This window comes from Mus musculus, chromosome 9, assembly GCF_000001635.26.
Source record: "Mus musculus strain C57BL/6J chromosome 9, GRCm38.p6 C57BL/6J".
Classification (NCBI taxonomy): domain Eukaryota; kingdom Metazoa; phylum Chordata; class Mammalia; order Rodentia; family Muridae; genus Mus; species Mus musculus.
Window position 1 is genome coordinate 111266030 of NC_000075.6, and position 13640 is coordinate 111279669.

The 13640-nt window shown below is 42.3% G+C and overlaps 2 protein-coding genes across 11 annotated transcripts in view; one reads left to right on the forward strand and one right to left on the reverse strand.

The window, feature by feature from the left end:
- Mlh1 (mutL homolog 1) overlaps nucleotides 1–5757 on the reverse strand; it is a 43559-nt gene extending 37802 nt beyond the window's left edge. For 4 of the 10 annotated variants that reach the window (XR_379848.3, XR_001778805.2, XR_003947795.1 and 1 more), the window contains exons 1-2: nucleotides 5380–5757; nucleotides 2189–2279 (exon numbers count right to left, since the gene is read on the reverse strand). Coding sequence is in view for 3 of the 10 variants with exons in the window: in NM_026810.2 (NP_081086.2) it covers nucleotides 2189–2279; nucleotides 5380–5495 (207 nt within the window). In the remaining 7 variants the exon portion in view is untranslated. Of the gene's footprint in view, nucleotides 1–1710; nucleotides 1917–2188; nucleotides 2280–5379 lie in introns of all 10 variants that reach the window. The other 6 variants (XM_006511951.3, XM_006511948.3, XM_030244079.1 and 3 more) reach the window with 5 other exon arrangements.
- A 58-nt stretch (nucleotides 5758–5815) lies between these two features.
- Nucleotides 5816–13064, forward strand: Epm2aip1 (EPM2A (laforin) interacting protein 1). The gene has a single exon (NM_175266.4). It carries the CDS (start codon nucleotides 5932–5934, stop codon nucleotides 7750–7752), a length of 1821 nt encoding a protein of 606 aa, NP_780475.1. The 5' UTR covers nucleotides 5816–5931; the 3' UTR covers nucleotides 7753–13064.
- The last annotated feature ends 576 nt before the right edge of the window (nucleotides 13065–13640 follow it).

A 13640-nucleotide genomic window follows, 5' to 3' on the forward strand; every position in this document is an offset into this window, starting at 1 on the left:
CACACACACACTCTCTTACCTAGAGACAGAATCTTAAAAAAAAAAACTTTTACATTTTAACCACTTATAAGTGTATATAGTTCAGTACATTTACATTATTTAAATTTATGTAACAAGTTAAAAAATACACAACCATCCATGTCCAGAGCTTCGTTAATTTTCTTAAACTGAATCTCAGTACCTGTTTAACAATAACTTCCCATTCTCCCCTTTCCTGCAGTTTGTGGCAATCACCACTCCAGACTATCTCTTGAGTCTGACTCCTTGAGAAACCTCATATAATAGGAATTGTTCAACCCTTTTATTTGTTGTGACTGATTAATTTCATTGATATAAATTCTTCCAAGTTTACCCATGTTGAGCCATGTCAGCATTTCATGCCCGCCTAAGGCTGGATGCGTTCTATGTTGTGTGGGATGGATTACATCTGCTCATCCATTCATCTGCTGATGTACACGAGTTGCCTTCCCTTGGGCCTCTGCCCCTGCTGCCACTTATCTACATGTGCACAGTAGAAACAGCGACTAGAATTCTGAGGAACATCACATCACCTTCCGTAACTGCTACACTACTTTACATCCCACCAACAGCGCACGGAGATGATTTCTCTACCTTCTAACAATCCATAGGATTTTATGCTTCTTTGATAGTGGTCATGTTGATAATTGTGAAATGGTGTCTCATCACAGCTTGGATCTGCATTTCTGTAATAGCTACATTCGAGCATCTTTTCGTGAATCTTATGGCTTCTCATATATCAAAATGCAAAGTTTGAAATTTTGATCTGCAAACCTATAAATTATTCATAGTCTCTCTCCCTTCTCTCCCTCTCAATCTCTCCCCCTCTCCCCCTTTCTCTCTCTTCCCCTTTCTCTCTCTCCCTCTCTCTCCCCCACCTCTCACTCTGTCTCACACATGCACACCCCCCCCCACCCCTTTAAAGGGCACTTTATGTTGAACATGCCCCATATGAATTGCTTGTTCTCCCTTCAAACCTCTCTTTCACCATCTTGTCCGTTATGCTAGACAGCAACTCTCAGTCAGTCAGTCCTCTTATACCCTACACCAGCAGATTCTGAGAAGTTTGTCCTTAGAGGGAACTCAGGAATCTCAGTGCTCCTTATATCTCAAATACATCAAACTGGCCCAAGGCACTGTCATCTCACTCCTGGGTTCCTACAAGAGTCTTCTTCCTAACTGTCTCTATGCTGTCCTTCAGCAACTCGTTTGCAAAGGTCATTTTAACATTTTTAATTTTAGTTTTATGTGTATGTGTGTGTCTGACTGGATGAGTACCATACACATGACGTGCCCTCAGAGGCCATTTGAGCCCTTGAAACTGGAGTTCTAGTTGTCGTCAGACACTTGCTATGGGTACTGAGAACAGAACATGGCTCCTCCCCAAGTGCAGTAAGTGCTCTTATCCACTGAGCTATCTCTCCAGGCCCACTCAAAGGCTTTAAATAAAACTCACCACCATATCATGTACTGTTTTGCTTACAATCACTGAGTTATATCCCACCACAGTGGCCAAAAATACCACCCGTTTTACTACGCCCAGAACGTTTTCTCGTAGGCCTTCATGTCTTACTACCCTGGTCTTGTTCAACATGCTGTAGATACACTGGCTTCCCTGCTGGCCCATCAAGTTCAAGCATGCTCCTACTTCATGATTTTGTCCTTATTATTCTTTTTGCCTAAGACACTCACCCTTTTAACACTTTTATAACCTGCTCCTTGATGTCCTTTCGTTTTCTCCATAAGTTTTGCACCCATATTAAAGCCCTCCTGAATGACCAATAAATGGACGTCACATCCTCTGCCACTCTCTGGTCTGGTCTTCCTCCCAGCTTCTGTTTTCTGTACAGTACTTCATGGCACCTGGCATACTATTCATTTTTTCCTGATTCCCACTACTATGACAGAAAACACTTATCAGAAAACAAAGGATATGACAGAAAACACTTATCAGAAAACAAAGGATTTTTGTCCATTTTGTTCGCTACCATATCCCTTGAACAGTGTTCAATATACATAGAAATTTAATACTAATCATTGGGAAGTGTTCAAGCCTTTGATCTAAAATACCTTCTGAAAAAGACTAGTCTCCAGGCTGGGAAGAGATCCTGCACTTTGCTAGAGGTTTGACATGAAGCACATAAAACTGGCTCCCCCAGGCCTCGCTTACCCTGATTCCAGTGCCATTGTCTTGGATCTGAATTAGCTTCAGGCCACCTTCCTTAACAACCACTTGAATATTTGTAGATTTTGCATCTAAACTGGCAAATCAGAGAAAAAAATTTGGTCAGTTGCAACTACTCTGATGCACATATTGTAATATCAACCACTCTGATGCACATACTGTGATATCAACCACTGTGATGCACATACTGTAATATCAACCACTGTGATGCACATACTGTGATATCAACCACTGTGATGCACATACTGTGATATCAACCACTGTGATGCACATACTGTGATATCAACCACTGTGATGCACATACTGTGATATCAACCACTGTGATGCACATACTGTGATATCAACCACTGTGATGCACATACTGTGATATCAACCACTGTGATGCACATACTGTGATATCAACCACTGTGATGCACATACTGTGATATCAACCACTGTGATGCACATACTGTGATATCAACCACTGTGATGCACATACTGTGATATCAACCACTGTGATGCACATACTGTGATATCAACCACTGTGATGCACATACTGTGATATCAACCACTGTGATGCACATACTGTGATATCAACCACTGTGATGCACATACTGTGATATCAACCACTCTGATGCACATACTGTGATATCAACCACTGTGATGCACATACTGTGATATCAACCACTGTGATGCACATACTGTGATATCAACCACTGTGATGCACATACTGTGATATCAACCACTCTGATGCACATACTGTGATATCAACCACTCTGATGCACATACTGTGATATCAACCACTGTGATGCACATACTGTGATATCAACCACTGTGATGCACATACTGTGATATCAACCACTGTGATGCACATACTGTAATATCAACCACTGTGATGCACATACTGTGATATCAACCACTGTGATGCACATACTGTGATATCAACCACTGTGATGCACATACTGTGATATCAACCACTCTGATGAACATACTGTGATATCAACCACTCTGATGCACATACTGTAATATCATCTACTCTGATGCACATATTGTAATATCAACTACTCTGATGCATATACTGTAACATCAAATTTCAAACAAACACAGTGTTTGACTTGCATGCTTTCTCTGTCTTACAAGCTCAATGTGGGTACTGTATGAATGTACACCCTGCGTAAGTGGCAAGGACAGAGCACATTTCTGTCCCTGTAGGGCAGTCCTTTCAGCACAAGTGTCTCTTACTCTCATTTCAACTACGTTTACTGTTATAACAACTCTAATCAGTCTCTGGTTTCTAAGTGACTCTAATAAACATCATTTAAAAATGCAGTTTTCCTCAACACATTCATGATGAAGCAAAGAAAAACTGCCATGCAGAAATTTCTTTAAGAGACTTAAGGAGCTGGAACCTGGAGAGATGGCTTAGCCATTAAGAGTCCTGGCTGCTCTTCCAGAGTTCATTCCTAGCATCCACATGGTAGCTGTAGCTCCAGCTACAGAGGACCTGACTCCCTCTCTGGTCTCTGAGAGCAATCGATGTACATGGTGCAGAGACATACATGCAGGTAAAACATCCCCACAAATAAAATGAAAATTTAAAATGAAAGAAGATGCTAATAGGGACTACAAAATGTCTGAGTGGGCGAAAGCACCTGGCACCAACCAAGGACCTGAGTTCAATCCCTGGGACCCACATGATGGAAGGAGAGAATCAAAGTTGTCCTCTGACCTTCACAAGTGTGTTGTACACACAATCCCTATCACACAAATAAGTAAACAAAATAAACTAAATTAAAAAGAGGAAAATATCTTTAAAAGAATGAAACTCTTGTATTTTCAGAGCAGCCTATGCTCATAGAATATCTACCACAGGAAACAAATTTGACCTGGGGCTACATGAAAAATGGAAGCTTTCAACTCCTCTCAGGAAAATGCCTTTTTTAAAAACAAGAAGCCAGTAAGTTACTTAAGTAATAAACTTTTCTTAGCACCTCTGTATCAAAAACCTCGACTTAAATATTTAAGTAGGATCTGTGCATAATCTCTGCTTGCATGCGTTGCTATGCTACTTTTAAGCTTAGTTTTTTATTGTAGGTGATTCAGGCATAGTACAATTAAGTGAACAAGTTCTCCAGGTCATCCTAACACAGTAAAAGCAAAACCTATCCTAGGGCAGCCTATTGACACCAAATCAAATGTCCGAGGGCTCCCTGCTCCTTCCTCTGGTTATCTCTTCAGTTTCCTTTCCTCCCTGTGGCAGTGGTTCTCAACCTTCTTAAAACTGGGACCCATTGTTACATTGTGGTGACTCTTAACTATAAAATTATTTTGTTGCTACTTCATAACTGCAATTTTGCTATTGCTCTGAATTGTAATGTAAATATCAGAATTTCACGATGGTCTTAGGTGACTCCTGCATAAAGGTCTTTGGACCCCAAAGAGGGCCTGAGGTCATTTATCTCAGTGTCATCGTTCTGAATGCTTTGTCTTTTCAGTGCACTTCTGAACATTTGTCTTCTTTGGCTTTCACAACCATCAACTGATATTAACACAAAGTCCTTATGTACACAGTGTCCTTTTTGAACTTATTTGGTGGTGTGTCTACTTTGGGGTATACTATTCACTGTGCCTATTAAAGGTTAAACAGTACACGTTTAACTTCTCCCCTCCACAACCTGACGGGTCTAAGTCTCAGATGCAGGTCTAAGTCTCAGACTAGGGTCACTCACTAATTTGACAAGAGGAGAGTCAGAAAAAAAGCCCCATGTCCTGATACGTCTGAATAAAACTCAGAAGAAACTGTGCCTTGGATGTGTAGGGATTATTCCGGGAATGAATGATAAACCTAAAATGGCACACTCTGAAGACTGTTTCTCTTCCACCCTTACACATTCACACATCGTCAGCCGCGCATCTTCGTTGTATGTAACGTGGCGGCGAGCCGCATACTCCAGGAAGATACCATTAAACCAATACCACGCGTGCTTCCCCTACTTGCGACCCAAACAGGTCTCGCGCAAGTCGTGAGGACCTTCGGCCGTGTGCATAATGGGAAACCAGCCTGGCACGCGCAGGGTCCCTGTGCCCGATGCCCCCACGGTCCCCGTGCTCGGTGCCCCGCACGGTGGCCGACTGCAGCAGGTGGGTCGGCCCGCCCCGGCTCTCAGTCGGGGAACTCGGCTCCGCTCCCTCCGTACCAGTTTTCTATCATCTCTTTGATAGCATTGGCCGGCCGCTGAATGACTTCCCCCGCCGCTATGCGGTTCACTACCGTCTCGTCCAGACGCCGAATAACTCCTGCTACAAACGCCATATTGGCGCCCGAGTTCCCAGTCAGCCAATCACTCGAGCTCCTCACGCTCAAGTTCTTCCTTCAGCTTCGGCCGACTGCAGTCCTGCGCCGTCTTCCCAGCGGCAAGTGCTGATTGGGCAGCATGAATGCCAGTCAAGCGCTTTTACACGTCAGTTCCTGGGATCTCTGTCCCGCTCTAAACAGCGGCCCGACACCAGGCTAGAAGGCAACGCGCTTGCGCGTCAAAGTTCACGGTCCGCTCTTCCTATTGGCTCATTTCTGAGAGCTGAGGGAATACGAAATCTCCAGCCAATAGGAACGGAGGTGCCCTGGCGGAGGCTGGTGCACCCCTGCTCGGGTGATCTGGCGCAGAACCCAGGGGGTGCTTGGCGTTCGTCGGGCTCCTCCCCGTTTGCTGCGGCCTCAGAGCTCGGCGTTCTCCTGTGGCCTCCGCAGAATGTGGATGACGCCCAAGAGGATTAGGATGGAAGTCGACGAGGCTCTGGTGTTCCGGCCCGAGTGGACCCAGCGATACCTGGTGGTGGAGCCTGCGGAGGGTGACGGGGCCCTGTGCCTGGTGTGTCGCCGCCTGGTCGCCTCTACTCGGGAACGCGACGTGAGGCGCCACTACGAGGCCGAGCACGAATTCTACGAGCGGTTTGTAGGGGACGAGGAACGCGCGGCCCTGGTCGAGCGTCTGCGGCAGGGTGACATGTCTTTGGCCGCCGTGCTCACTCCGGAGGAGAGAGCGACCCGGGCAGGCCTCGGCCTCTGCCGCTTCTTGGCCTTGAAGGGTCGCGGCTGGGGTGAGGGTGACTTCGTACACCAGTGCATGGAGGTGTTGCTGAGAGAGGTGCTGCCGGATCACGTCGGCGTCCTGGAAGGCATTGACTTGTCTCCAGAGATCACACGGCAGAGGATTCTGAGCATTGACAGCAACCTCCGCAGCCAGCTGTTTAACCGAGCCAGGGACTTTAAGGCCTATTCCCTTGCTTTGGATGACCAGGCTTTTGTGGCCTATGAGAACTACCTGCTGGTCTTCATCCGTGGCGTCGGCCGCGACCTGGAGGTGCAAGAAGATCTTCTGACGATTATCAACCTGACTCATCACTTCAGTGTTGGGGCTCTCATGTCGGCAATTCTGGAAGCCCTGCAGACAGCAGGGCTCAGCTTACAGCGAATGGTTGGACTGACCACGACCCACACTTTAAGGATGATCGGCGAGAACTCCGGACTGGTCTCCTACATGAGAGAGAAGGCCGTGAGTCCCAACTGTTGGAACGTAATCCACTATTCGGGATTTCTTCACTTGGAACTGTTGAGTTCTTATGATGTTGATATTAATCAGATCATAAATACCATATCTGAATGGGTAGTTATGATTAAGACCAGAGGTGTTAGGCGACCGGAGTTTCAGCCTCTACTAACTGAGTCTGAGTCAGAGCATGGTGAAAGAGTTAACGGACGGTGTTTGAACAACTGGCTGAGAAGAGGCAAAACGTTAAAACTAATATTTTCACTAAGAAAAGAAATCGAGGCGTTCTTGGTCTCAGTGGGGGCAACAACAGTTCATTTCTCAGACAAGCAGTGGCTTTGTGATTTTGGTTTCTTGGTAGATATTATGGACTATCTTCGAGAGATCAGTGAAGAACTGCAGATCAGTAAAGTCTTTGCTGCTGCTGCCTTTGAACGCATCTGCACCTTTGAGGGTAAGCTGAGTTCACTTCAGAGACATATGGAGGAAGTAAATCTAACAGACTTTCCTGCCTTCAGTATAATCGTTGATGAACTTAAACAGCAGTTTAAGGAAGATCAAAAAATATTTGATCCTGACAGGTATCAAATGGTGATCTCCCGCCTACAGAAAGATTTTGAGAGACATTTTAAGGACCTCAGGTTCATTAAAAAGGACTTAGAACTTTTCTCAAATCCATTTAGCTTTAAACCGGAATATGCGCCTATTTCTGTAAGAGTGGAGCTAACAAAACTTCAGGCCAACACTGACCTGTGGAATGAGTACAGAGTCAAAGACTTGGGACAGTTTTATGCAGGACTGTCTGGTGAAGCTTACCCAATTATCAAAGGGGTTGCCTATAAGGTGGCATCCTTATTTGATAGTAACCAGATCTGTGATAAGGCTTTTGCATATTTAACTCGAAACCAGCACACATTGAGCCAGCCACTGACGGATGAGCATCTCCAAGCACTGTTTCGAGTTGCCACAACTGAAATGGATCCTCGTTGGGATGATCTTGTGAGAGAAAGAAATGATTCGTAAGCCGTTGTGGTCCAAGAAGTTGATTTGAAAAGGGAAAATTAATTTGATTTTTCTTTCACATTTCCTCATTTGGATGGTTGGAAAGCATTGAACTTACTACAGATGTTCAAATTGATAAGCATTGAAATCTTTCTGACAAGTTGCCTTTCTCCATCTCATTTGGCAACATGGGACTGACTGAAGCATAAGAATACCACCTTTAAAAAACTTAGTTTAATGGAAAAGTCATTGTTCTTTCCTTTTATTATTACTGATTTTCAACAAATTTAGTATTGATATTGTCAGTTGAACTAGAAGTCTGGTTTTAAAATGGTTTAAAGATATATGCCAAAAGTTTCAGCTCTTATTTTGACACAGTGGAAAGTGTGACACGTGGTTTGAAATGACCAACTCCTTAAAAGTGTATTTGAGCCAGTTTACAGAAACTCACATATCAAATTAAGTTTCTGAAAAGGAATAGCATAAACACAGTGGAGGTATTTTATCTAGATAACAGAATTTAAGATTATTTTTTAAAGCATATTTCTAAGTAAATACAATCCCCCCATCCCCACCTACCCAGTTGATGGTGACATTACGGATGGAGGAAGTAATCAATTTGGTGTTGGAGCAGCAAGAATTATTTTAAATTCCTGATTTAGGAGTTTCTTACTATCAGGAGTTAAGAATAACCAATTATTGGTGGTTTGCTCCTTATTTTTTCACAGCTGGAGCAATTTTTTCAGCTCATCTATCAAAGGACCATGGTAAGTATGGAATCTTGATCACTGCCAGTCAGTAATTTTTTTTTCCCTGCTCTAGACAGAACTTTGGCCCTATCCAAACAGTAAAGGGGAAAGACTTTTACACTTCAAGATCAGGAGTTCTGAAGGTTTTAGCTCGTTTGTCTTATCTGCATGGGTATTCATGTTTTATAAGGAAACCATGCTTAAGGGAGACACTTTATTTTGAAGTGATGAGTCAGATTTTGTTAGGTGTAGGAAATGGATTTATTCTAGAATTTAGAACTGTCTCGCACATTGAGTAGTTAAGACAGTGCACAAGTAAAAATATTTAAATCTCAAGAAGCAACCTTATCCACAGACTGTAATAATTCCTATTTCTGGAGACATTGGTTTTGTGCTATGATGTTATCAGACTTTCTAACTGTGGAGAAGACAATCTTAAGGTAAAGCTCAACCTGAAGCCTGATCTAAAAGCAGCACTGATTTGTAACTCCTCCTCGTGCAGTTTACAAGCTGATGTGCTCCGTTCTGTCTTAAATACGGCAGCACACTGTCGTGTTGCACATTCGAGGAACCTTATTACAACCAAGCGTTTGGAAGGAACTGATGCTTAAGCCACACGAGTCTAAGAGCCAAAGTTAGATCAGTGGTTCTAAACCAAAGGTAGAAGCCCTTCCTTCCAGAGAGTGCTGGAAAGGGTTAGGGCACCTTTGTAGTCCTGGAGGGTTGTGCTGGCAGGTAAGCCAAGAAGAGCTCTCCTTCCTATGGTGGTCAGACAGCCTGATGCCATGAAGAGTCATCCATTACTCCCAAAGTGCCAGCACCTCCCCCTCCCCCACCAAGCATACATCATCTTACTTCAAAGGACAGGAAACAATCTCCAGCGGAAGCTGATGGTGTATACTTGATAGGGAAGCCTAGTTCCAGCAGTTCAGAGGAGAAAAGCTAGTGTCAGATTGACATTTTCCTTATCAAAGAATGAGCTTAAGTACCTGGAAAATGAGTCTACTGGTAGTTTCCCAGGAGCTTTGTGGATTACCTTTCACAATAAATACGTAAAATACTTTTATTATTTGAGAGAATGATTGGAAGTCCTGAAAGCTGCTTCTACTTTCTATTTTAGTCCCCTAAATATTAATATCTTGTGCATTCTATCAAGTTCTTGTGTTTTGCTTAAGGTGATAATAAAGCTAGTTTGCATCATGTAACCACTGTGTGAATATGGGGGAGATATAAATAAGCTAAGGGATTTTTTTAAATTAATCCTTAGCAAGTTTGCTGTAACTAGTCTTATTTTTTGTTTTTTTCTTCGTTTAAGGCAGTGGTTCTTAACCTTCCTAGTGCTGCGACCCTTTAATATAGTTCCTCATGTTGTGGTAACCCCCAGCCATAAAATTATTTCTTTGCTATTTCATAACTGTAATTTTGCTACTGTTATGAATTGTAAATATCCAATATGCAGGATAGATATCTGATATTCGACCCCCCAGAGGGGCGAGACTCATGGGTTGAGAACTTCTGGTTTAAGGTGTTTTGCTGTTTTTTGTATTTCTGGAAGTAACTCTAGCTGCATGGCAGTTTTTTCTTTCCTTTTTCCGTTTTAAATATATAGTTGTTACTGGTCCTGTGGTATCAGTGAATATAGTTCAAATAAGTGCCATTTAAAGCAACAACAATTCTGTGTCCTTAACTGTCCTTTCCCATTTCTCTCATTCCCACTAGTTCAAATATTTGCTTGCCCAGGCTCCCATATTGCCCATCAGATCACTCAAGTTCAGTGTGTTTTGTCAGTATTTTTGCCTTCTTGAAATCATTGTAGCATTGCAGAGACACCAACTCCAGTAATTGTAGTCACCTCTTCCTTAAGTATGTCTGTCTGGTTGTTTTGTTTGCTGTTCTGTTTTGTTTTCTTTTAAGACTCCCTTACCTCATATTCCTACATTACTTCCTTAGTTGATCTCTTTCTATGACTTTAGTTATCACCTGTATGCAGATACTTCCAAATTTTTGTCTCCTGAGATTTCCCTGTAAATCATAGTTGCTAATATTGCTAACTCTTTGCTCTTTCACATCTTGGCTCTTTCTCCCAGACCTGCTCTTCCTCTCACTTTCCCTTCAGCAGATGGCTTTACAGTCAGATCACTCATACCACTCCCCTGCCTTCATTGCTATCAAGGTAGATAGAAGACAAACTTCTGTTCATCTTGCAGAACTTGGCTTACATATCATCTAAGAAGCTTCAGGGGTATCCTCTAGGCCAGGTACCCAACTACACGTGCTGAACACCCTGTCCTTTCTACTTAGCATCTCTTACTGTGCGTTGGTCATTGCTAGACTGGACCAGAGGGACGTTTAATCCATTGTTTCATCTCTAGTGCCTGGCATTTGAACAAATGCTTGGGCAAATAAATACTTGTGTGGTTTTTTTTGTTTTTTATGAAACCTTCACAGTCTTTTTTGACCGTCACGGACATTTTGCCTGTTCTCTGAATAGTTCTTAGCCATGTATTGCAAATTAAGAAATGAAATTCACCTTACTTGCGACTAGTAATCTCATTGTTGTGTTTCTTGAATTTAGTGCAGTGCTTAGCATGTGGTTCAAATATTATGTGAATGTTGTTAAGAAAACAGACTGTAATTTACCCTAGTAAACTAGTAGTAATGTCAAGATTCAAACCTAGGTGTACTCAAAAATCAGCTCTCTAGTGTTAAGTCCATAATACAGAGCCTTTATTTTGTTTTAATTTCCAAAGGAACCTACATATAGAGGGAAAACATTGGATAACTGCTTAGATTGAACTGAGTTCAGTAATCTAAAAATCACCTTCAGTATTGGAGAAAGACAAGACTGCAAAAAGTTAATGTCCATTTTTCCTTTTGTAGGCATCAACCCTAGGAGAAAGTGGCATGCTATTTAGTACTTACTTTCCTTTACAGATGATTTCTGGCTCTCCTGGAACTTAAAAGTAAGTAAACTTGTTTCTGAGAAAGATGTCTTAGTCAGCCCTTCTGACTACAAGATCTTCAGCTCATTTAAAAAAAAAAAAAATGTGGAATTCCCACATCATCTCCCAGAGAGAAAACCCCCAGATGACATCCAGTTAACATGGACTTTTAGATTTGCTGTATTTTCTTGCTTTCTTGTTTCATGCTTCTGAATTTCATTTCTAGGTAAATGAGACATTTCAGTCTTAAGTTGGAAAGCCAGATGCTTATTAGTCTCTTTCATTAAGCCATTTTGCTCAACTTAAGAGATAAACTAGTATCATTCTCTTAGTTGGACTTACAGTTTTAGGAAGTCACACTAATTAGTTCACTCTGAGGTCTTGGTAGTAGGTACAACAGTCATCCAGAGATTTGATCCTGTTGCAAAACTAGGTTTTTGTCAACCTTCAGGTTAAGGGTTTCTCATTTTTATCTCGTATTTAAAAAGTTGTTTCATCCTACAGTGTAAGAACGTTATAAATACTCTATCATTTCTGCCTTGAAACTGACCAAATACTGAATTCATGTATACTTTGTCTAAAGCAGCCAATGGCCACCACAAAGTATTTTTTTTTCTTCTTTAATAAAGGGTAGATGTCCCATCTCCCAGCTCATCTCAAGGGGCACCTCTCTAGAACATAACTTGTCCCTGTGTCGTTATTTTGTTCTATCTTCCAGTAGCGTCTCCCTGATGCCTCCCAAATAATCACTAAGCAAACTGTTTAGTGTTTTAGTTCTGCATCAGGATTGCTGAAGTTGCCGGAAGCAGACAAAAGTTTAGTTGTTTGTGACAGGTTGTCTGAGCTGTCAGACTCCAACCCCTACAGGCCAAGTCTGTCCTGGCCCATCCTTCTCTGAGGAAATTATTACAGGAGTTAGAGCCGTGTCTGTCTAGGAACTGTCATGGCTGCTCCCCTCTACAGTTGCAGACTTGAGTAGTTGTGACACTGTGTGCAACACAAGCTAAAATACTTTTTGGAAAAGTTCACTGTTTCCTGCTTTAAATTGTCCCTACCTACCCTGGGGACTAAGCAGATATACTCAATAGGAGTCGACAGCCCACTCTGGGCAAAGAGAAAAGAAAGTTTGGCTCTGTAAGCCCATAGCCACACCAGATCTCAAGTGCAAATTCCTCCATACAGGTGGGAGGAAGGTGAACTATTTGGAAGATAACACTACTGGTCCTAGTTACATCACTCTAAATATGTCTTTGCTTTTTCATTGAGATAAAAGTTTACAAATATTCAGTGTCCACTTCTTTTTATATTCACCTGTGAATGCACCTCTCAGATCAAGGTAGGAAATATTTCTGTTACTCCAGTAGGTGCCCTTTGCCTCTCACAGATAGAGAACTGCTGGTCTGACTTGTATTGCCTGTCAGTTAGTTTTGCCTGTTTTAAATGTATATCAAGAGGAATTAAATACACTGTTGTATCCTCTGTTCTCTGTGTCTGCTATAGTAGTCCATGTTGTGGAGTGTAACACCTCATTTTTCACTTCTGTGTCACAGTCCATTCATTGTACAAGTTGATCCATTCAATGTTGATGAATATTTGGATTGTTTCCAGTTTATGATCATTATGAATAAAATTGCTGTTAAAAGCCTTGTGTTTGTCTTTCAGTGACCATGTGTTACCCTTCCTTCTGGTGTATTCCTTGGCAGATAACCTTGCTTCGGTTATTTACTTTATATGGGTTATTTTCCACAAAGCAACCAGACTGAGCTCTACTTCACAGTCTCTCAGATAACACCACTTTCCTACTCAAAAACTTCCAGTGGTTTGGCTGTCAGATTAAAAGCTGAAGTCTGTCCGTTCCTACGTCTTTACTCACACATGCCTTCTTGGTGTCTCTTCTAACATCTTTTGTTTTTAGCTCCTTACTCTACTCCGTACTGAATGCTGTGCTTCTAAATTTGGGGGTTAAATGCTTTGTAATTTGAGTGGTTATTTGTTTGGAGGCTTTGAGCTTGGTTTGGTTTCTGTCTTCAGGCCAGGGAATGAGTGCAGGGCCTTAAGCATGCGAGACTTGCCCTGCCGCTGCACGGAAGCTCCATGGTTTTTAACATACACTGTAACACTGGGTTAGGATGTGTTAACTATCCCACTGAGCACTAATGCTTAACTTTTAAAGGTATGTAGAAATGAAAACAAAACCCACCTTGATTTCAGAAATGCT